This window comes from Canis lupus, chromosome 19, assembly GCF_048164855.1.
Source record: "Canis lupus baileyi chromosome 19, mCanLup2.hap1, whole genome shotgun sequence".
Lineage (NCBI taxonomy): Eukaryota > Metazoa > Chordata > Mammalia > Carnivora > Canidae > Canis > Canis lupus.
This window is the reverse complement of record NC_132856.1, coordinates 57,775,735-57,797,586: the sequence shown is the minus strand read 5'-3', so window position 1 is coordinate 57,797,586 and position 21,852 is coordinate 57,775,735. Positions and strand designations below refer to the sequence as shown.

At 59.2% G+C, this 21,852-nt stretch overlaps 1 protein-coding gene across 1 annotated transcript; it reads left to right on the top strand.

The window, feature by feature from the left end:
* Positions 1-39: 39 nt before the first annotated feature.
* On the top strand, positions 40-20,495 carry GNA15 (G protein subunit alpha 15). Its single transcript, XM_072787902.1, has 7 exons — positions 40-737; positions 7,419-7,603; positions 11,940-12,094; positions 12,701-12,829; positions 15,080-15,209; positions 16,496-16,649; positions 19,600-20,495. The coding sequence occupies exons 1-7, from the start codon at positions 593-595 to the stop codon at positions 19,824-19,826; spliced, it is 1,125 nt and encodes a 374-aa protein (XP_072644003.1). The 5' UTR covers positions 40-592; the 3' UTR covers positions 19,827-20,495.
* The last annotated feature ends 1,357 nt before the right edge of the window (positions 20,496-21,852 follow it).

Here is a 21,852-nt window from a genome sequence, read left to right as displayed (position 1 = left end):
ACACGGGAGCCCCCCCATTCCCACGCCCCGCCCCCCAGCCTTCAGGGTTTTTTTGAGAAAGATCAAAGATTGGCATTCTGATCACCTCTCCTAACTGGTTCCGGGGAGGGGAAGAAGGGGTGGGCCTGGGGCCACCCTGGAGGCGGCGTCAGAGGCCGGGAGGATGGAGTCCACCCCTTCTCCAGAATGAGGAAGGAGGGCCCAGCGGGCGCTGCGGGGACGGGGACGGGGACGGACGCTGACTGTGGTCGGGGCCTTTCCTCGCCGGCAGCCCGCCCTCCCCGGGGGCACCCACCCTCAACCAGTTTGGCAGGGCCGGGCAGGTCTGCAGATGGGCGGGGAGCCCTGAGCCTCCACACCTTCTCAGGCTCCTCCTCTGCCCCCCACCCTCCTGAGCCGGGCACTCAGGCCTCGTAGAGCTGGGCCCCCGGTGCCCGAGGCTGGGACGTCAGGGGTCCCTGGGGTGACCCCCCAAGGAAAGCACCCCCCGGCCAGCCCCTGCGCGCCGGCGCCAGGAGCCCTCCCCAGGGCCGGCCGGGGTGCCCTCCCGGGGCCGGGGCCATGCCGCCTCGTGCCCGCTGAGGCCCCCACCATGGCCCGCTCGCTGACCCGGCGCTGCTGCCCCTGCTGCCTGACGGACGATGAGAAGGCGGCGGCCCGGATCGACCAGGAGATCAACAGGATCCTCCTGGAGCAGAAGAAGCGGGATCGCGGGGAGCTGAAACTGTTGCTGCTGGGTGAGTGGGGCGGGCAGGGCGGCGGGGCACCGGGGCCCGGGCCAGGACGGGGGTGGGGGTGCTCACCCCTGGCGGGGCCGGGAGAGCTGGAGACCCACTTCTGGGCGAGAAGACTAAGGCGCAGAGAGCCCCAGGTCTGGTCCCAAGGGGTGGCCCGCGGCCCGGGCCGACCAGCCGCCTCGCGGGGCATGTGCCAGCGGAGGTGGCCCCGGGGGCGGCAGGCCCAGCCCGCCCTACCGGCTCCGGCTCCGGGCTGCGGCTCCCGGGCCTCGCCGGGACTGTGGGTGCGGGGTGCCCTCCCGCCCTCTCCCCTGCCCGCCGCAAGGGCCCCGCCGCGGGGAGGGCTCGACCCCGCTCGTCCCGGGGCAGGGCGTTGCCAGTGGGCTCGGGCCGACCGGCCAGTTGATTGACTGACTGACGGCTCCATTCATCCATTCATACCCACGATGTATTGGGTAACTCCTGGGGCCCAGCGGCCAAGGACACGGGCAGTGTCCGGGCCCCCGGGGACCACGTCGTGCCGCGATGCTCAGACGTTAGCCCATAAACCAAAGAGCAGATAAAATAATTTCCTGAAGCAAGAAAAGCAAGCAAGAGAAGAAAACAGGGCGGGAGGGAGGAGCGGCGGGGCCGGCAGACTGTGGGGCTCGAGGCCGTGGCCTCGGAAGCTGCAGGCCGCGTCCCGCACGTGTGTCCCCCCCCCGCCCCCCCCCATCCGCCGCCGCCTCACTCTGCGTGGGACGTGGGATGTCCTGAACCCCGGGCGGGGGTCACTGGGGAAGCGGCCCGGTGTCCCCGAGGCGCGTCTGCGGGCCCCGGGCCAGGAGGCCGGCCGTCTGTGTTGTGGCCTCGTTTTTCCTGGTTTGAGGGGGGCTGAGGACCCGGCAGGAGGCGGGGGGAGCCCGGAACCCCAGGGTCACGTCTGAGCCCTTCTGACTCGAGCCTTTTATGTAATTCAGGTTTATGTGATTTAGTTTTCCAAGGAAGCCAGCCCGGGGGGCCCAGGGGGGCCCAGGGGGGCCCAGACCCCGGCACGCGGCCTCTCACACCCCGACTCCTGCTGCTTCCCCACAGTCCTTCAGTGGCCACCTGGCTTCTCTGCTTTTCGGGGAGTATTTTGTTTTCCTTAGACGGTGGTGAAGTCATCAATGAAGGCTGTCAGAGCCGGGAAGGTTTTAATTAAGAATTTAATGACTTTAATAGGTGTGTCTGATTTCTTCAGACTCGTTAGGCTATTAGGTTAATAATACGTATGATATACGATGTTTTATTGGCTGCTTTTTAATAATACTGTTAATGAGGGCTAGTTGGGCTTTTTTTTTTTAAGATTTCTATTTATTTATTCATGAGAGACACACAGAGAGAGGCAGAGACACAGGCAGAGGGAGAAGCAGGCTCCATGCGGGGAGCCCGGGCCCCGGGGTCACGCCCTGAGCCGGAGGCAGATGGTCACCGCTGAGCCACCCGGGCGTCCCGGGTTATTTCTTCTTGAATGAGTTTTGGCTGTTGGTGCCTTTCAAAGAACGCGCCCATTTTTCGAAGCTGTCAGAGGGCTGGGCATGCAGTTGTACACCGCAGCCCCCGTGCCGTCATCTTTTTCAGGCCTGGAGCATTTGGAGTGGTGTCCCCCGCCCCCTGCACCCCTCATTCCATTCCGTCTGCTAGCTTTTTCCCCATCCATCAGGCTCAGGGGTTATCAATGTTGGCGATCTTCCCTTGCACACCTCAAGTACATATGTCCAAACCGCAGGGCCTTTGCACTTGCTGTTCTCCTGCTGGGAGCTGTCAGCGTCCCTCGAGACAGCATAGGCTCGTGTGTCGCCCCCTCGGAGGAGTCTTCCCGGCCTCGCTGGCTACGAGGGCAGCCAGTCCTCGTTCCTCCACTTGATGCCCTTGATCTTTCTTCAGTGCACTCACTCACCGACACCCTCTCAGATTTGTTTATTTGTTCTTCATTTTCTGTGTCTCCAGCTGCACAGCAAACAGCACAAAGGTGGGGACCGTGTCTCTCTCCCTGGTTGCTGGGTCCAGAGCATCGGCCCGGGAGTGCGGGGGCGTGACACAGAGCAGAGGCCCAGAGCAAACTTATACACCAACAAGGCAATGGATGAGCATCCTGTTTCGGGGGTGCCCTCCCCTGGAGCCGCTCCGCGTCCCCTGGCCCACCCACTCGGTCCCCTGCACCCCGGCCAGGCCCCCATCGGGAGCCCCCTTCTCCTGCTGTGGTGGGGGGGTTTGTCCACGGCCCCAAGCACTGACCGGCCCCGTGGACGGCGCCGTGGACTGTGGTCTTGACAGCCTCCCCCAGCCCCCCAGCCCTGAGGGCGGCCTCCACACCACTCTCCCCTCTCGAAAACAGGAATTGAATCCAAAAGTTATTTTTTCCTGGAGGTGGCTGATCTTTTTGAGGAAGCAGGGTCGGGCCGGCATCTGTCCCCAACAGGAAGCCCTTGGTGTGTTGGGGAGCGAGGAGCATCTGAGGGAAGCCATTAAAGGAGCCAGCTCTGTCCACTAGCGCCCGTCCCCTGATGGGGACACCGCGGCCCAGTGAGGCGAGGCCATCGGCCCAGGGTCGCACGGCCAGGATCAGAACCCGGGATTCTGGCTCGAGAGTCCGTGTATTTGACCTCTGTGTGCGTGTGCCCCCAGAGAGGAAAGCCCCGGCTCCCCAAGGACAGATGGGGAAACTGAGATCCAGGGAGGGGATGGACCATGGGATTGGTCTGGGGTCGCCAGCCTGTCCGACCCCACAGCTGGCATGAAGCTGAGCCGCCTGCCCCCCCAGCCCCCCGGGCCAGCTCCCTGTGCCCCCCGAGGCTGAGTTCTTGGAGTGTCCGAGGTGCCTGGGCTGCATCCTCCAGGGAAGGAGCTGCACGGGTGTCTCGTGATGCTCGGGGTTGGCACGGCCCCTCCTGGCATCTGTGAGGTTCCAGTTCCTCATCCATCCCCAGAAGGAAGCAGTCACTTCCCTTCTGGCCCCGGCCGGTGGGAAGAGCTCTCCCCGCAGCCCCCAGCCCCGGGGGGGCGGGTCACGTTCCCGCAGGGGACCCAGAGCCTGGGGCTGGAGACGGTCCACAGCCCTTGGTGGCCTCAGGCGGGGGGGGGCGGGGTCCACCCTCAGACATCAGGTTGTGACCCATGCGTGAGGCACACAATCCATATTGTGGGGGTGACTGGGATTTATTTTTATTTTATTTATTTGAGAGAGAGAGAGAGAAAACACAAGTGGGGGGGGAGGGAGAAGCAGACTCCCCCCTGAGCAGGGTGCCTGACGCGGGGCTCGATCCCAGGACCCCGGGATCATGATGCTCAACCCACTGAGTGACCCAGGCACCCCGGGACTGGGATTTTTTTTTACCCTTTCACGAAAAAGAAGAGAAGAAAATCAGGGGAACTGTTGCCCTGTGAGGCCTCTGACTGCCCTTCACACTCCCGGGGGAGCCCCGAGGCCCGGAGGTCAGAGGGTGCGGTCCCCGGGGCTGGCCTGAGTGCACCCCCACCCCCGGCAGCCCCCCGGCAGCTGCCCGGCTTCCGAGTGTCCGCAGACGGACGTTGTCTGATGCCCTGGTGACGCCCCACCGGCGGGGGGGGCTCCTGCTTCCCCACTAGCTGTGTGCCCCTGGGAAAACCGCCTCACCTCTCTGGTCCTCGGTGTCTCCTGGTGAACCAGAGGGCATGTCTGTGCGGACTGACCGAGGACAGGCGCGGAGTATCGTGGCCCCGGGCCCGGCGGACGCCAAGAGTTAAGTCATGCTCGCCGGGATTACTGTTATGGGGAACTTTCTGGTGTCGTCCTTAACACCCACGAGTTCTGGCCTCAGGCAGAACGAGGTCTGAGTCCCAGCTCGGCCGCTTGCCAGCTGCACGGCCCACGGCGATCCCATCAGCCAGTGTGGGACTCAGTTTCCCCACATGAAGAGTGAGCCAGGAGCCGTCGGTCCGTCAGGTGAGGCTCTGGAAGACGGTGCGTGTTGAGCTCGGGGGAGCCCCGGGGGCCGGAGAGCTGTGCCTCGACACCTGATGTTCGCGTGATCGCGGCGGGGACATTTGCTGGGCCGGAGGCGTCCCTCCCGTAACCTGAGACATTCCGCAATGTGGGGCACACGCGGCTTCACGTTGCAGAGTTTCAGGCTGTGGACCCGTGGCGTGGGGCATCCTGGAGCAACTTGTTATGTTGGAACGATTCTAGAAGGACAGGAAAGTGGCAAAGGTGGCCGCTGCTCCTGAACGGTCTCCCCTCGCGTTCGCATCTCGAGTAACGCACACGTTTGTCACCGCTGAGAGATGCACGCGGACGCCGCTCGGGCCCCGGGTGGGGCTGGTTTACGCGGCCCTTTCTCTGCTCCGGATCCCACTCCGCGTCTCACGCGCACCTGACGCCGGGAGGTTTCTCCCCCTTCTCCACTCTTCCTCCGCCCCCCGCCCCGCCAGACGAGCAGGTGTCTATATTCACAATTGACACGGTGACACGGTGCGTAACGACAGCTACAACTTGCGCGCTCTGTAGTCCTATAGTTAACACACACTTTCTCGTCGTTTCCCTGAACGGTTTGCAAGTACGTTGCAGACCTGACACCTTTTGCCCCTAAATACTTGGTGGGTTTGAGCCCACCACGAAGCGGGGCGCCCCAGGACGGGGCCGAGAGCAGGTGAGGAGTTCCTGGCTCGCACCCCTGACCCGCAGCCCGAACGCTCGCCCTGTTTCCCCCTAATGTCCCTCAGGGCTAGAGCTCGAGGTCTAGCAGACCTAACGAAGACCCGGTGTCCCCCCGGCCTGCCCTTGTTGCCCTCGGATGTGTAGGGCCAGGGAGCCCGGGGTGGGGGGTGATGCAAGACGGCACCTGCTCGTCTCCCCGCTGCCCACACTCCCCACCCTCCACCTCCCTCTGCCCCCTCTGCCCCATTTCCTCTTTCTGGGCTCCAGCCAGGCCACCCCTTCCTTTGCTGCTGCTTCCCTGTTCTTCCTCCCAGCCCGCCAGCCTGTCCCTGGAAGGACCCCATGCCAGGGCCCCCAGGAGGAGCCGGGCAGCGCGGGGCAGGGAGGTGCTGGAGGAGCCAGGAGGGAAGACGGAGGCACCAGAGAGGGAGGCTGCGGGGCTCAGCCTCGGCTTTGGGCTTCCAGCCCCGAGGCCGGAACACCCAGTGTCGAAAATCCAGGTGTGACTGCGGCAAGTCCAGGGGCAGCTTCTGGGGCAGGGAGGGGGGACCTGGGCAGGCCCGCAGCGCCCCGGGCTCAGGAGGGCCTCGTCTTGTACTTGGCCCCATAAATCGTGTCCACTGGTCCCCACTTGTGGAGTCGCCTCCCAGATTCTCTCGAATGGCCCTTTCTCTCCACCTGGGTCCAGCCCCCACTGAGCTAGACCTCCACCCCGGCCCTCGTGCTCCGGCCCACGCGCACCACAGTCTGTCTTCACTACAGCAGCTACCCGAGGACACCTATGAGGACGCGGGGCAGGTGTTCCACTCCCCCCCTCCCACTCTCCAGGGCTCCTTCCTCTCGGGAGTAAAAGTCCAAGTCCTCTCCGTGCTCCCCGAGGCCCTACGCACCTGCCCCGTCCCCTCCCTGTCCTCCCTGTCCTCCCTCTCTCTCCCTCACCCACTCTGCTCCAGCCATACAGGCCTCCTCGCTGCTCCTCCAACACGCCAGGCCTGCTTCTGCCCCAGGACCCTTGCACGGGCTGTGCCCTCTGCATGATGTGCCCTTCCTCCAACCTTCCCAGCCTTTGGATCTCAACTCCACAAGTCACCTCCACGGAGAAGCCGCCCCTGACATTCAGCTAAACACTATTTATCCTATCGTCTCTCCTTTGTAAAAGTTTCTCTACTTGAAAGTATTAGAGCAAATAATAATAACAGCAGTTCTAACTACAGTCAATGCTACTACTCCTGACGAGAGCGCAAGCGCTGCAGGCATGCTGTAACTCTTCCTGTACAAGCAGATAGTAAATATTTTCAGCCCGGGGGCCCAGATGGTCTCTGTCTGGCTGCTCGACTCTGCTGTTGTGGTGAGGAAACAGCCGTAGACAATTCGTACACATGTGGAGGTGACTGTGTGCCAATAAAACTTTATTTATAGACACCGAAATATGAATTTTGTATCATTTCAACATGTGACAAAATAGTTTTTTTTTATTCCTTTCAATCGTTTAAAAATGTGAAAACCACAACCATAAAAAGTGTTAGAGACGCGGGGTGACTGGGTGGCTCAGTGGTTGAGCATCTGCCTTTGGCTCAGGGTGTGACCCCGGGGTCCCAGGATCGAGTCTCGCATCGGGCTCCCCCCAGGGAGCCTGCTTCTTCCTCTGCCTGTGTCTCTGCCTCTCTCTGTGTCTCATGAATAAATAAATAAAATGTAAAAAACCACCAGTCTTAGAGACATAAAAGCCATCCTACAAACTGTAAACTTGCTGGCCGTGCAGGAACAGGTGACCAGCTGGATGGCCCCTCGGGCCATGGTTTGCTGACCCCTCCTGGGAGCACCTGACAGTGAACTCCTTTACCATCAGGTAGAGCCAGCGGGCAGGGTCTGTTGCGAACCACATCTTACAGCTGGGGAAACTGAGGCCCAGAAGGTGAAGGCACTCGCCCAGGGTTGCAGAGTGCGGCCCTGGCCGAGCCAGGGTTTGAGCCCTGGGGGTTGGGGGGGGACCCCGGGGCTGAGCTGGTGGTGTGCCTCTCCAGGGCCTGGCGAGAGCGGCAAGAGCACGTTCATCAAGCAGATGCGGATCATCCACGGGGCGGGCTACTCGGAGGAGGACCGCAAGGGCTTCCGGCCCCTCGTCTACCAGAACATCTTCGTCTCCATGCGGGCCATGATCGAGGCCATGGAGCGGCTGCAGATCCCCTTCAGCAGGCCTGAGAGCAGCGTGAGCATCCTGGGGCCTCCCCTCCTGGGCTCCAAGCTGGGTGGGGCCTTGGGCTTCAGGGTGGGACGTGTCCCTTCGGACCCCAAACCCCGGCTGTGTCCACTAGGGCCCCCATGGGCAGGATGTGCGTCCTCAGACCCCAAAGTCCAGCACTTGCCCCCTCAGATCCTCCCAGGTCAGGACCGTGTCCCCTCAGACCCTGCAGGCAGCACCTGGGGCCGGGCCGTATTTGGGGTCCCCAGGGCTTGTTTGTACAGCCCAGGAGTTTCCTGGGGGTGTTCTGTGCGTCCAGGCAGCTTGGTGTCCCTCCATGTGTCCCCGTGGACCTGTGGGCTCCGTCACCTCTCCCTGGGCCCCAGCTCCCGGGGGGGAGTCTTGAGCCACCCCGTTTGGCTGTGGAAACATCCACACTGCCGACTCTGACACAGTCCTGCCCTGGGGTGGGGGGGCAGCCATGCGGCGGCCGGCACATCACCTTCCAGGGAAGTTTACTCGGGAACGCTCTGGCCATCTGCCTCTGTAACCGTCTCGGTGGCCGGTGCGCGGTGGCCGGTCCGGTGGCCTGTGCAACGCGCTCATCCTGCGTAACTACATCATGCCCTGCCGGCGGCCCCCGAGTCCCCTCCGCCAGCCCCACTCTGCTCTCCGCGGCTGTGGGTTTGCCTTTTCTCGATGTCGCGTGGAAGCGGGACCGTCCGTGCCTCGCTTATTTGTTACCACGACGTCTGCGGGGCCACGCGCGCCGTTACCGAGCAGAATCCCGTCCTCTTCCACGACTTGTGCTCGCGCCATCCGTCCGGCGATGCGCAGGGCCGCGGGCCGCCAGGACCTCTCCAAGATCCTCATCTCTGGCCTGCGGGTCAGACCCCCAGAAGCACTCGCTGGACCCCAGGGCAGACGGGTTTCAGGGTTTTCGAGGAAGCTCCGGGCTGTTTCCCACGGCCGCCGGGGCGCAGGCGTTCCAGTTTGTCCACACCGCTCGTCTTTTCTTTGGGTTTTATAATAGCCGTTGTGACAGGCATCAGCTGACATCACCTTTCCCAGATCAGGAGGCTTCTGAGTTTGAATCTGGGCCGGTCCCGGGCTTCAGGAGATCCTCACGGGGCTTGTGGTGAGAACGCGATAAATTAAAGGAGCCGAAAGCTCTTGGCAGGGGCCTGATGGGGGTAGGGGGCGGTGAGCATCAGTGGATGGGATGACTTTAACCCCCAGGAAACCCCTCCGGCTGGGGGCCGTCATTCCCACCTCCCAGACGAGAAGCAAGAGGAGAGGGGACACTTAGCTTGATATTCACAGTCCCCAAGTGGAAGACTCAAGATAAGCACCTGCTGGCCCTGTCACCACCTTCCGTTACACCGCCTTTCCTTACAAAGTAACGTAGTTTTTTTGTTTTTTTGTTTTTTTTTTGTTGGGACATAACACGCGAGCCAAAGAAGCCAGGCGGCGGGCTCGGTGAATCATCACAGAGCAAACACGTGGGTAACCACTGCCTGGAGACAAGAAGCAGAACATGAGGCCCCTTCCCGAAATCACTACCACCCTCCGGCCCAGGCCTAACCACTAGCCCATCTCCCATCAGCACGTTGCCTAGTTTTTGAACTTCCCCTACGTGGAATGACACGGAATTTTCTGCCACGTGTGGCCTGTGGCACTGCATGGTTGATCTGTGGCCCTTCCGTGTTTGGAGGCGAAGTGGCGGTTCGTTCGTCTCCGCCATGAGCCGTTTGTGAAAGCCTTTGCATTTCCGTTGGGTGTTCGCGTAGAGGTGGATGCGGATCATAAAGTGGATTAGGTTAGGGGGAGATGGGATCCCTGGGTGGCTCAGCGGTTTTGCGCCTGCCTTTGGCCCAGGGCGCGATCCTGGAGTCCCGGGATCAAGTCCCGCGTCGGGCTCCCGGCATGGAGCCTGCTTCTCCCTCTGCCTGTGTCTCTGCCGCTCTCTCTCTCTATCATAAATAAATAAAAATAAATCTTAAAAAAAAAGATTAGGGGGAGACACCAAACTGTCTCCGAGCAGTTGTACCAGTCCACGCTCCCGCCAGCAGCGCACACGCACGCGCGAAGACTTCCACCTGCCGCACGTCCTCACCTGCACATGGCGCCGTCACCTTGGTGTAGCCGTTCTGGAGGGTTCTTGGTAGTGTTTTTACTGTGGTTGTGATTCGCACCGCCCTGATTAATGGGGAGGTTGCACACCTTTCCATGTTTGTTGGGAACTCGGATGTTCCATTTGGCGAGGTGACTGTTCACATCTTCTGCCCATTTTTGTTTTTGGTTTTGGCCTTTGCCCATCAAAAAAGAAGTACTTCCCTTTTTGTTTCTTCTTCTTCTTACAGATCTGTGGCATAATAAATTTTATTTATTTATTCATTCATGAGAGACACAGAGAGAGAGGGGCAGAGACACAGGCAGAGGGAGAAGCAGGCTCCATGCAAGGAGCCTGACATGGGACTCGATCCCAGGTCTTCAGGATCATGCCCTAGGCTGAAGGCAGCACTAAACCGCTGAGCCACCGGGGCTGCCCAAGAGATGGTTTTCCACCTCAAAGTCATGATGAAACTCTCTGCTGCCATCTTTTATTTATTTATTTATTAAGATTTTATTTACCTATTCCTGAGAGACACAGAGAGAGGCAGAGACACAGGCAGAGGGAGAAGCAGGCCCCACGCAGGGAGCCCGATGTGGGACTTGATCCCAGGACCCCGGGGTCACACCCTGAGCCGAAGGCAGACGCTCAACCACTAAGCCCCTCAGGTGCCCCCATTGCTGTCTTTTATTGTTTCGTATTTAGACTTACATTCCACCCGGAATTGATTTTTGTGTACGGTGTGAGGCAGGGATTATGTTTCTCTTTCCTTCCCCACCCGCATCCTGTGGGCAGATATTCAGTTGTACCAGCGCCACTTACGCTTTTCTCACGGTATCAAGGTCTCGTCTTGGTGATAAATCGGGTGTTCAAATGTGCCTGGATCCGCTAATCCTCCCTGTTCTGTTCCATTGACCAATTTATCCGTCTTTGAGTGAATATCGCTTCATGGTGATGAGTGTAGCTTCCTGGTATCTAGGCTTCGAGCCTGCCAGTGGAAATCCTGCCACTTTATTCTTCTCCAGAATTGTCTTGGCTACTCTGGGCCCTTGTGCATTTCTACATAGTTTAGAATTATCTTGTCAGTGTTTACACACACACACACACACACACCTTCACACCTTTCTGGGGTTTTGGTAGAATTGCGTGGAATCTGTGGATTGCTTTGGGCAGAATGGGCAGCGGAAAAAGATGCTCTTTCAATCCATGAACATGGCATAGCCCTCCAATTATTTAGATCCTTAAAATCTTTCCTTAGTGATGTTTTCTACATTTCAGTGTAGAGAGCTTTCACGTCTGTTGCTGGATTTATCCCTAGGTATTTTTTTTTTATCCCTAGGTATTTGATATATTTTGGTGCTACCATAAATGGGATTTAAATTTTTAAAAATTTGCATGGTCAGTGGTGAATATATGGCCACCCGTTTGATTTTTATTTATGGATCTTGCATGCGGGGACCTTGCTAAGTTATATGTTCTTCTGATAGCTCATCTCTAGACGATTTTGGATCTTCTACATGTAGTCGTGTTACCTGTGAATAACAGTGTAATGTATTCGTTTCCAAACCTGACACCTTTCGTTCCCTCTCCCTGTTGTATGGCACCGGGGAGGACCTCAATGCAGCGTGAATTAGAGCTCTGGGACATCTTCGTCACACTCCCAGCCTCGGAGGGACACACAAGTCCACATAAGCACACATGCATGTGCCCAGATGTGCGCACGCACATACACGCACAGATTCACAGGCGTATGCAAGCCCACCTGCACACATACCCGCATGCACGCACACAGCGGTGCACACACGTGCCTGTGCACAGGCCAACCCAGGAGTCTGAGCAGCAGTGAGGTGTTCCTGCTGGACAGAAAGGAGGACAGAGGAGCAGAGGTTGCTGCGAGGAAGAGGACACAGGAGGGGCCACTGGGTGGGCGGCTGAAGCCGCACGTGCCTCTACCTCCCCGAGAGACCCGGCCACCTGGGTCATGGCACTAAGTCTCTAATGGGGACACCTGCGGCGACCTGCCCCGTATGCATCAAAGAACCAGAACTGTCGTCCCTGCACATGTGTCCTCTGCTGCCCTTCTGCCCTCCATCTGTGGACAATCACGTCGGTGAAGGAAGGAGCAGAGCGGAGGGCGGGAGCAGGAAGGGCAGGGGGCGGCGGGCGCGGAGACAGGCGGCGGCTCGCAGGGCTGTGCGCAGGGTGCCCACTCCACAGGCTGCCCTGACTCACCCGTCCGTCCCTCCCCAGCACCACGCCAGTCTGGTCATGAGCCAGGACCCCTACAAGGTGACCACTTTTGAGAAGCGCTATGCCGTGGCCATGCAGTGGCTGTGGAGGGACGCCGGCATCCGGGCCTGCTACGAGCGCCGCCGGGAGTTCCACCTGCTTGACTCGGCCGTGTAGTGAGTCTGGGGTCCGCGGGCAGCGGGTGCGGGGTGCGGGGCACAGCGGAGACGCCCCCAGGGATGAACTCCCAGGAGGATGGTGCCCAGGCTGGTTGGCTGCCACGGTGGGACACGCTGTGGGGTGGGCTGGCTGTAGATGGTCTTGCTCCAGGGTGATGATGTCATTCCTGCGGGGACGCAGCTCTTGGGGCGACGCTATTCCAACAGTGACATCATTCCGGGGGTGACGCTGGTCGTCATCACACAGTGACGCCGTCCTGAGTACGATGCTGCGCATCTAGGCTGATTTGGCAGCTGGGAGCCTACTCCCAGGCCATCACTTTTCTTGGGGCAGCACCACCCCTGGGGTGACAGCTCCCTGAAGGTGACACCCCTCCCCAGCGACACTGTCCTTGAGGTCACACTGCTCCGAGGGTGAAACCGCTTCTCCTCGATGCTCCCACAGCCTCAGGGTGATGTTTCCGGGCCACCTGCAGACCCACAGATCCTGGGCCCTCCCCGGGAGCTCCCTTCCCCGAGCAGGCACCTCATTGGGCTTTGGGGTGGGGTCTGAGAAACAAACTAAGGCTGTAAGACCGGGCCTCAGGGCTCCTCACTCCACAGCTACCTGTCCCACCTGGAGCGTATCACCGAGGAGGGCTATGTGCCCACAGCACAGGACGTGCTCCGGAGCCGCATGCCTACCACTGGCATCAATGAGTACTGCTTCTCCGTGCAGAAGACCAACCTGCGGTGAGCTCACAGCCTGGGGGGCAGGGCGGGGGGGGGAAGCTTCCTATAGGAGGGGCAAAGGCCCTGAGGCCCTGAAGGGTGAGTAGGAGTTTCCTAGTCACAGTCCTCAAGGGGCTTCCAGGCCACAGGGGGCAGAGCTAGATCTAGGCACCTTCAGTCCCCTCGAAGGGGGGCAATCAGAGCTCCAGGGGTGCAGGTCTATAGAGAGGACATCGATATTAGGGCATTGAAGGATGAGTAGACGTTCACTAGGAGGACTCTCGAAGGGCTGCTGGGCAGGAGACAGAGACTGTGTGGTCAGTGATAGTCCAGAGGGATGGGCTCAGGGCTGGGGAAGCTCTGAGGGTGACCCCCTTGAGGGCGTGAGGCTGGGGGTCAGGAGACTCAGGAGGAGGCAAGAGTCACGATCCAGGCAGGAAGGGTAGGGGCCATGGCAGTGGTCATGGGGATGGTGCAAAAATCGTTTTGGTGTAGAATGGGCAAGACTAGATGCGTGTAAGGATCTGAGAATCAAGGGGACGGGGTACACGTTGGGCCACAGTGGCGGCGGCAGCGTGGAGGTATTTGATTAGACAATGAAGTCGTTTGGGGCACTGCAGTCTTTGGGGTCCAGGGCATCTCAGAGGTAGCTGGACACACAGAGGCCTGAGCTGGAAGGCAGAGGTGTGAGTGGCCAGCGCAGTGAGGGTTCGTCCATGCAGAATTAGGGTCAGCGTCAAAGGCTAAGGCGAGGTCGGGAAGAGTTCACTGAGAGCAGTGACTTCTGGGGTTGGTGATGAGAGGGTCATCGGTGACCTCCGCGAGCTCTGTGTCTGTGAGCTGATGGCAGGGAGCTGTGGAGGGTGCAGGGTGCAACACGGGTGTGTTCACTTCACCCTACTGTGTCCCATGCTTCACTGGATTGACCCCCCAAACATGCTCCTCTGGCCTTTTCCTGATGAGGATGGTTCATAATTTTCTGTTTGCCATCAGTCTCCCCTGATGGAGAGCCCCCCAAGGCTAGGGGGTGAGTTTGATTCTCCTGCTTTCCCAGTGATGATCAGCTCAAGATCAGAGGGGAAGTTGGTGAATGTGAGAGGATGACTGGGTAGACGGAAGGATGAACAAATGGATGGAGGGATGGGTGTATGTATGGAGGGTGTGTGGACGGGCCGGTGAATGGATGGATGCATGGGGGGGTAGGTGGGTGGGTAGATGGATGGACAGAGAGATGGGTGGATGGGTGAGTAGATGGGCAGGTAGATGGATGGGTGGGTGGATGGACGGATGGATACATGTGTGATGAATGGATAGGTGGGTGGGTGGTGGATGGAAGGGTGGATGGGCAGATAGATGGATGAATTGATCAAAGTTTAGGAATGAAGGTAGAGGTTGGAGAAGCTCACAGGAAAGGCTGGGCTAAGGCACTGATTTTCAGGTGGGAGCCTTGAGTGTGTTCTTAGGCCTAATCCAGGGAGCGAGGGCTCAGAGGAAGCTGGGACTAGGAGAAGGGAGGCTGGCAAGGAGCCTCCCCACATCTGTCTCAGTCTCCAGAGCCCTGCTGTCAGCTACTGCCCACCCCGTTCTGCTCTGGGGTTTCAGGGAGTCTGAAGAGGCACCAGCGGGGTGGGGCTCAGGGATCGGGAGCCACAGGGCACCAGCCTTGGTTTCCCATCCGTACAAAGGGGCAAGTCTCTTCTTGCTCGGGGGCTCCTGGCATTTCCTGTCGGCTGCCTGGGTAACAGTCCCATCCCCGGGGAGATGATGCAAGCCTTGTTATCACTGACCCACATTTCTTAGAGAGAACAGGAAGACGTGAGGGCTCGGGCTTTTGTTGCGGTGTGTGGTGGAGGCTGGGCCCTCGCCCTGGGCCACACACAGAGGGGATGGTGTCGGCTGGTCAGAACAATGCGCAAGTCGCCGCAGGTGGGGAAACTGAGTTCTGGACATGTTCTGCAGTTTGCCCCAGGTCACCGGGCCAGAACCAGGCAGGCCCCGGGTGTGTCTGACCTGCTGTCCTCCGCGGGGTGCAAATCAGGCAGCCCAGTCCAGAGGCTTGCCAAGGTCTCCCCTCCCGTGCCTCAGTTTCTTCATGGGCCGAACAGTAACACCTGCCTCAAGGGGTGAAATGCGGTAACACAGCAGAGGCATTGGCCCAGAGGCTGGCATTGATTATATATTGATCTCGACATGCCCCAGAGTGCCCGGGGTCTGGGGTGCCACGGCCGGGGGCCCTGGCTAGGTCTGACGGGGTGATTCCCGAATCGGCAGGATCGTGGACGTCGGGGGCCAGAAGTCAGAACGCAAGAAGTGGATCCACTGCTTCGAGAACGTGATTGCCCTCATCTACCTGGCCTCGCTGAGTGAATACGACCAGTGTCTGGAGGAGAATAACCAGGAGGTGAGGGCCACCGCGGGGACAGGGGCGCCGCCTCCTCCTGGCCCGGGCCGCGGCTGAGCAGGGAACCCACTGCCACTGTTGAGCGGGCCTGTGTGTGTCTGGTGTGGCTTTCAGCTCCACTCTCACCTTTCCGTGGCCAGAGCACTGAGTCCCCAGACCCAGATCCACGAGCAGTGTGTGGCCAGGACCCTGGACTCTCTCTCTAAGGGACACTCAAGCCCCCAAGACAGGGCCCCCAGGAAGCACAGTGCAGCTGGCCCGGGAAAATGGGTCATGCCCCGGGGACAGTGGCCTGCTTTTATTCGGAAAGGCCGCGCATCGCTCTTTTGTGAACTCTTCTCCCGATTAAGACCCGGATCACTTCAGGCCTTTGCACTTTTAGGGTGTGAAGCTTTACACGCACAGTCTGAGGGTCCAGGGGTCAGATGCTATGATTTTGACTTTCAGACCAAATGAAACAATGAGTTTGAGGTCATGCCGCCACAGATGTTGCTCGAATGCAGCCGCATGTGATGTCCTAGTATGCTGGGGGCTGTCGTGATAAAGGACGACAGCCTGGGGGCAGGAGCCACAGAGACACCCCCTCTCCCAGCGCTGGAGGCCACGCGCCCCGGATCAGCCAGGCTCCTTCCTCCCGAGTCGTGAGGGAGACTCTGTCCCCAGCTCCCCTTGCTTCGGGGTCCCTTGGCCTGTACACTCGTCGCTCCATCTCTGCCTCTGTGGTCACCTGGCCTTACCCCCGTGTATCTGTGTCCAAATGTCCCCTCTTTTTTTTTTTTTAAAGATTTTATTTATTCATGAGAGACACACACAGAAAGAGAGGCAGAAACACAGGCAGAGGGAGAAGCAGGCTCCATGTAGGGAGCCCGACGTGGGACTCGATCCTGGGTCTCCAGGATCACGCCCTGGGCCAAAGGCGGCGCTACACTGCTGGGCCACCCAGAGATTCCCACCAAATGTCCCCTCTTTGGAAGGGACCCCTGGCAGTGGAGGTGGCAATCTATCTAGCATGACCTCTTCTTACCTCTTTATATCTTCAAAGACCCTATCTCCAGATAAGGTTCCATTCTGAAGTTCCAGAGGGACATGAATTTGTGGGGGGCACTAGTCAAACCAGTACAGGCTGCGCCAAAGCACGGGCGCACCCCCTCTGACCCGGCTGGGAATCGGGGGCCCCGAGCCCCTGGACGTTAGGCTGACAGCCCAATGTGGAGACGTGGGGGAGGGCTCCTGTCTGGGCCAAGCTGGCTGTTGGATCAATGACCTGCCCCTTCCCCTCGACCTAGAACCGAATGAAGGAGAGCCTGGCCCTATTTGGCACCATCCTGGAACTGCCCTGGTTCAAAAGCACGTCTGTCATCCTCTTCCTCAACAAAACTGACATCCTGGAGGAGAAGATCCCCACTTCCCACCTGGCTACCTACTTCCCCAGTTTCCAGGGTGAGTGGTTCTAGAACTTTCTGTAGCCTTCACCTCCCAAAAGCACCTCCCAAGAGAGATGCTGGCCTGGACCCTAGCCCAGCCAGAGCCAGTGAGTTTCAGATGGGATGGGACAGACCCGAGTTCCAGACCCAAGCTGCGAGTCTCCGTGTCCCCCTCTGCAGCATGGGGGGAAGGTACAGGCGCCATCATTCCCGATGCCGTGGCTGCGAGCAGGGGGCCCTGGACAGGCAGTTGTAGATCTGTTGCATGTGGGTCTGCTGTAGGGTTCATTGTCATCAGCCACACCTGGAAGGCGTCAACAGCCTTTCCAGAATCTTCCTAGTTTTTTGAGACTTCTTTTTCGACTCTTTCGCAGTCACCTTATCTATATCTAAGATAGCAGATTTGAAAGGAAACCAGTGCCTGACCTTTGGACAAGTCCTTCCAAGGCACGCAGCTCTGTTTTCCTAGACACGGTGACCTCCTTTCATGCAGTGGGTTGTAGCAATAGGTTTGCATCGTGTCTGGGCAGGTGCACGTGGCAGGAGCAGGTTTGGGAGCGAGCCCTCAGCACCAGCAGCCCGAGGGGCACAGGGCCTGGCCGTCTGGACAGCAGGACACGGGGTCAAGATGGAGAGGGGAGGTGGGGGTCTGGTGGGTCCCAGGAAGGGGTGTACTGGCTCGCACTTCCCTGGAGGGCCACTGGGAGGGGCTGGTGCACGTATCCCAGCTGAGCGACACACTGCCCCTGACCTTGGGCTTGAGGCCTCCATTCGACTTTGCTCACGTTTTTGTGGGGCAGGAACTTGGGAAGGGTGGAGGCGGGTAAGTTCATGTTCCATGCGTGTGGCATCAGCTGAGGTGGCCGGATGGAGATGCACCTCCAAGGTGGCTTCTTCCACTGTGGGTCTGATCCCTCTGCACCTCTCTCCCTCTCCCTCCCGCCTCCCCCTCCTCCCTCTCTCCTGCTCCTCACTCCCTCCTACTCTCCCCCTGCACCCCTCCCTGGCTCCATCTGGTGTCTCCTAATCCACGGCCCCTTCACGAGGCTTGGGCTTCCTCACCTCATGGCTGTTTTGGGGTAGCCAGACTTCACCCCTGGGATGGGGGGAGCCTCAGAAGTTGCGGGTGGTTACAGACGCCTCACTCTACTGGTCAGGCAGGTTGCTCAGGGCAGCTCAGTCAGGAGGAGGCAAGCAGACTCCCCTCTTCATGGCCAAATGCCTCCCAACTACAGCGAGGGGGTGATGGCAGCCCTCCTGGAGACAGCTGACTTTATTTCCTGGGGCCATAAACAAGGGGGCAGAAAACAAGCAAAGGGTGTCCCCCTCAATTAAGGAAGCCAGAAATCCGAAATCAAGATGTCGGCAGGATTGGTCCTTCTGGAGGCTCTGACTCCTAGCATCTCCCCTAGCCTCTGGTTGGGGTCCCTTGGCTTATAGATACATCTCTCCGACCTGCCTCAGTTGTCACATGGCCTTCTGTGTGTGTGTTTGTGTCTTTCCTCTTCTTATAAGGACTCCAGTCGTTGGCTACCGGGCCCACCCGAGTCCAGTATGACCTCAATTCAAGCCAACTAATTACATCTGCAAAGACCCTATTTCCAAATAAGGTCATACTCTGAGGTTCTGGGTGGACATAAATTTGGGGGGGAGCTATTCACTCCCATACACAACAACCACGGTAGCTTGGTGACATCACCATGAGCATGACCCTTGGCCCTGTCAGGTCTCAGAGCCCATGTGAAGCCATCTCAGCCAATCTGATCCAGAAGACTTGGGGGCCTGGGAGACAGATGTGAACTTGTTCCATCATGGGGGACAGCCCTGACTCCCTCCCCAGCTGAGCAGCCTTGGGGATGGGGGCATGGCCTGGAGATTTGGGGATGGGGATAAAGTGGGCAGTTTTGAGGGACTGTTTTCCTTCACATCAAAGGGCCTTCGTGACTCATCTTTTTCTCCCAGCCACAGGCTAGAGTACTCTGCCAACTTCTGGCTCTTGGTCCTTTCCTCTTCTATACTAAATAATATCTGTGATTATAACGACAGCTCACGCATCTAACACCGTTGGAGGCACCCTAGTGTATGGACTAGTCTAATCCTCACTAAAAAGTCCTGTGGAGTAGAATTCTTTTTTCTCACCACTATAGATGGGGAAACCGAGGCACGGGGAGGTGCAATCACTTGTCAAAGGCCACACTGCCAGTGAGTGGCAGAGGCAGGCTTCAAACCCAGGCTGCCTGGATCAGGAGCCACCACCAGCCTTACCCACTGAGTACCCTGCCTTTCTGGAAGAATGATAATAACATTCTGATTATTGAGCCCAGAGCCCTCTACATGATTGCACCGAGTCCTCACAACTCTGGGAGGCTTGGGGCTGTCAGGATCCCCTTTTTGCAAATGAGCAAACTGAGGCTCATGGCAGTTACATGGACATCATAAGGCAACCCTGCCAGTAGCAGCAGAGTCGGGTCTTGGGCTCCAGAGACAGACAGAGGGACGGAGATACCGACACAGAAATAGAGACTGAGCGTGTCCACTGCCTCACCAGGGTGGCCATCCCTCCCCTTCCCTTGGCCTCAGTTTACCCATCTGCACCTCTCAGCGAGATCTTTCTCTGCAGCTCCAAGTCCCCATCCCATCAGTTGGAAGCCCAGCCAAGAGAGTTTCTTTCTTTGACATAGTTCGGCCCAAAGTCTCAGAGCCAAGTCTTATTGGTCCATTCCAGGTCACGTGACCAGCGGAGCTCTTTCTTGAGGCTCCCATTGGCTGGACCTGGCGGTCACGTGGCCCTCTAGGAAGGCCCAAGATGGCGCCCCCGGCACCGCGGTGCGTGGTCCCTGCGGCCGCTGCAGCCCCGGGGGCGGCCACGTCTGGAGCAGGGGCTCCAAGGCCCCTCCTGGCCCAGGAGGGAGAGTCTCCGCCTGCCCCACGGGCCGCGTGCCCTGACCGCCCCCCCGTCCCCCCAGGCCCGAGGCAGGACGCGGAGGCAGCCAAGAGGTTCATCCTGGACATGTACACGGGCATGTACGCCAGCTGCGTGGACGGCGCTGACGGGGGCAGGAAGGGCCCGCGCTCCCGGCGCCTCTTCAGCCACTACACGTGCGCCACGGACACGCAGAACATCCGCAAGGTCTTCAAGGACGTGCGGGACTCGGTCCTGGCCCGCTACCTGGACGAGATCAACCTGCTGTGACCCAGGCCGCGCTGCCCCCGGGGCTCAGACCCGCTTGTGGCAGTGGGACCTGCGGGCGGACGGGCCCGGGGAGCCCCGCCGCCCCTTGCGCTCAGCCCCACGTCCAGGGGGCGGAAGGGCCGAGGGAGTCGGGGCTTGGAGGCCGGACGCCGCCCCCTCCGTAGTGCGCGCCCCGGGACAGCCCCTGGGTTCGCCCTCCCTTGACCCCGTTGACCTCCTCGGAAGGGGAGCACCAGGGCCACTGCGGACGGCGGGGTGGAGGGGTGAGGAGAGGGGAGGGGACTCGGCCCGCCCGGGGCAGTGCTGGGTGCTCTCCGGGGCAGAGGCCGTGACCTCCCCCCACCCCACCCCGCGGTCGGGGTGCGCCGCCCCGGGGCGGGGGGCGTGGTCCTGCAGCCCGAGGGACCGGACTCTGGCGCCCCCTAGCGGGCCGGAGGCGCCACCGCCAGCCTGAGGTCGGGGAAGCCCGGGCGGGAAGAGAGACCTGCAAAACCCTGCGTGTTCTCACCTGTTTACAGACGAGGGAAACTGAGGCCCACAGGCATTTCCCCCGCTTCCCAGGCTGGGGGCCGGGCGCACTGCATCTTACAACCCTTCTGTATTTATTCCCTCCCCGTCTGTGGGGCCCCTTGCAGAACATTAAAGACATGACGGTCTGGAGCCCTGTGATCTGAGGGGCGTCCCGTGTCTCACTGCGCAGCCTCTTCTCAGGTCACCGGTCCCAGGTCGCTGTAGCAGAACAGAGAAGGAGGGGGGACATTCGTGTTGTCCGCTCACCTGTGCAGGGCGTGTCCTCAGAGCCGTGTGAGGCCCATGCTATTCACCCCAAATTCCAGGAGCCACCCCTCACCGGGGGTGAAGGTGGAGCTGCAGATGGCGATGGCTCCACGGCCCTCAAGCCAGCCCGCCTCGGTCTTCAGGTGAGGGAACAGGTGCAGGGGAACGCAGGCGTGTGACCGCGGCCCCGGCTGCGGGAGGGCAGAGCCAAGACACTGATCCCTTCAACACTTTTTGTTTTATTTTACTTTTAAAAATATACGCTTTATTTTCCAGAACGGTCCTATTTACAGAAAAATTGTGACGCTAGTACAGAGTTGCCGTATGAAACCGTACCCAGTTTCCCTACTATTAACATCTTCCATTAAGATAGTCCTTTTTTTTTCTTTTTTTGTGGATAATTGATGGACGAAGAGTGACATGTTCCGTGATGAACGGAAGTCTGTTCTTTATCCAGATTTCCTCTATTTTTCCCTAGTGGCCTTTTCCTGTTCAGGACATCAGTCAGGACACCACAGGACATTAGGCCGTCATGTCACCTTAGGTGCTGCTGGGCTGTGGCAGTTTCTCAGACTTTCCTCACATTTGGAATTTTAAAGAATTTACTGGCTTCTCCCCCCCCCCCAGCAATTCATGAATTGGGGAGCATCCAATCTAGTGGATAGATAGAAGCTCCTGACTTCCCTTGTTTTTTTGATGATCCTGACAGTTTTTTTTTAAGATTTTATTTATTTATTAATGAGAGACACAGACAGAGAGGCAGACACAGGCAGAGGGAGAAGTAGGCTCCTTGCAAGCACCCGATGCAGGGCTCAATCCCAGGACTGGGATCACAACCTGAGCCTAAGGCAGGCGCTCAACGGCTGAGCCCCCCAGGTGTCCCCGATGATCCCGGCAGTTTGAAGCAGTCGGGCAGGGATTGCATTCATTTCCCCCAGCTGCTAAAACAAAGTACCACACACCGGGTGACTCTGTCTCAGTTCTGGGGGGTGGGAGTCAAGGTGTGGCAGGGCACGCTCCCTCTGGAGGCTCCAGCGCAGGGTCCTTCCTGCCTCTCGAGCTTCGGGGGCTCTGGGTGCCCCTCGGCCCCATCTCCACATGACCCCTTCTTATGTGTGTCTGTGTCTGTGTCCACATTCCCCTCCCTTATGGGGGCACCAGTCATACTGCATGGGGACCCACCCTAATGGCCTCATCTTTGCTTGATCACATCTGCGAACACCCTGTTTCCAAAGAAGATCACATTCGC

Coding starts and splice junctions, on each gene's coding strand:
- GNA15 (XM_072787902.1), top strand. CDS start 593: ATGGCCCGCTCGCTGACCCGGCGCTGCTGCCCCTGCTGCCTGACGGAC. Junction 7,604..11,939: donor TCAGCAGGCCTGAGAGCAGC/GTGAGCATCCTG, acceptor GTCCCTCCCCAG/CACCACGCCAGTCTGGTCAT. Junction 12,095..12,700: donor CTGCTTGACTCGGCCGTGTA/GTGAGTCTGGGG, acceptor CTCACTCCACAG/CTACCTGTCCCACCTGGAGC.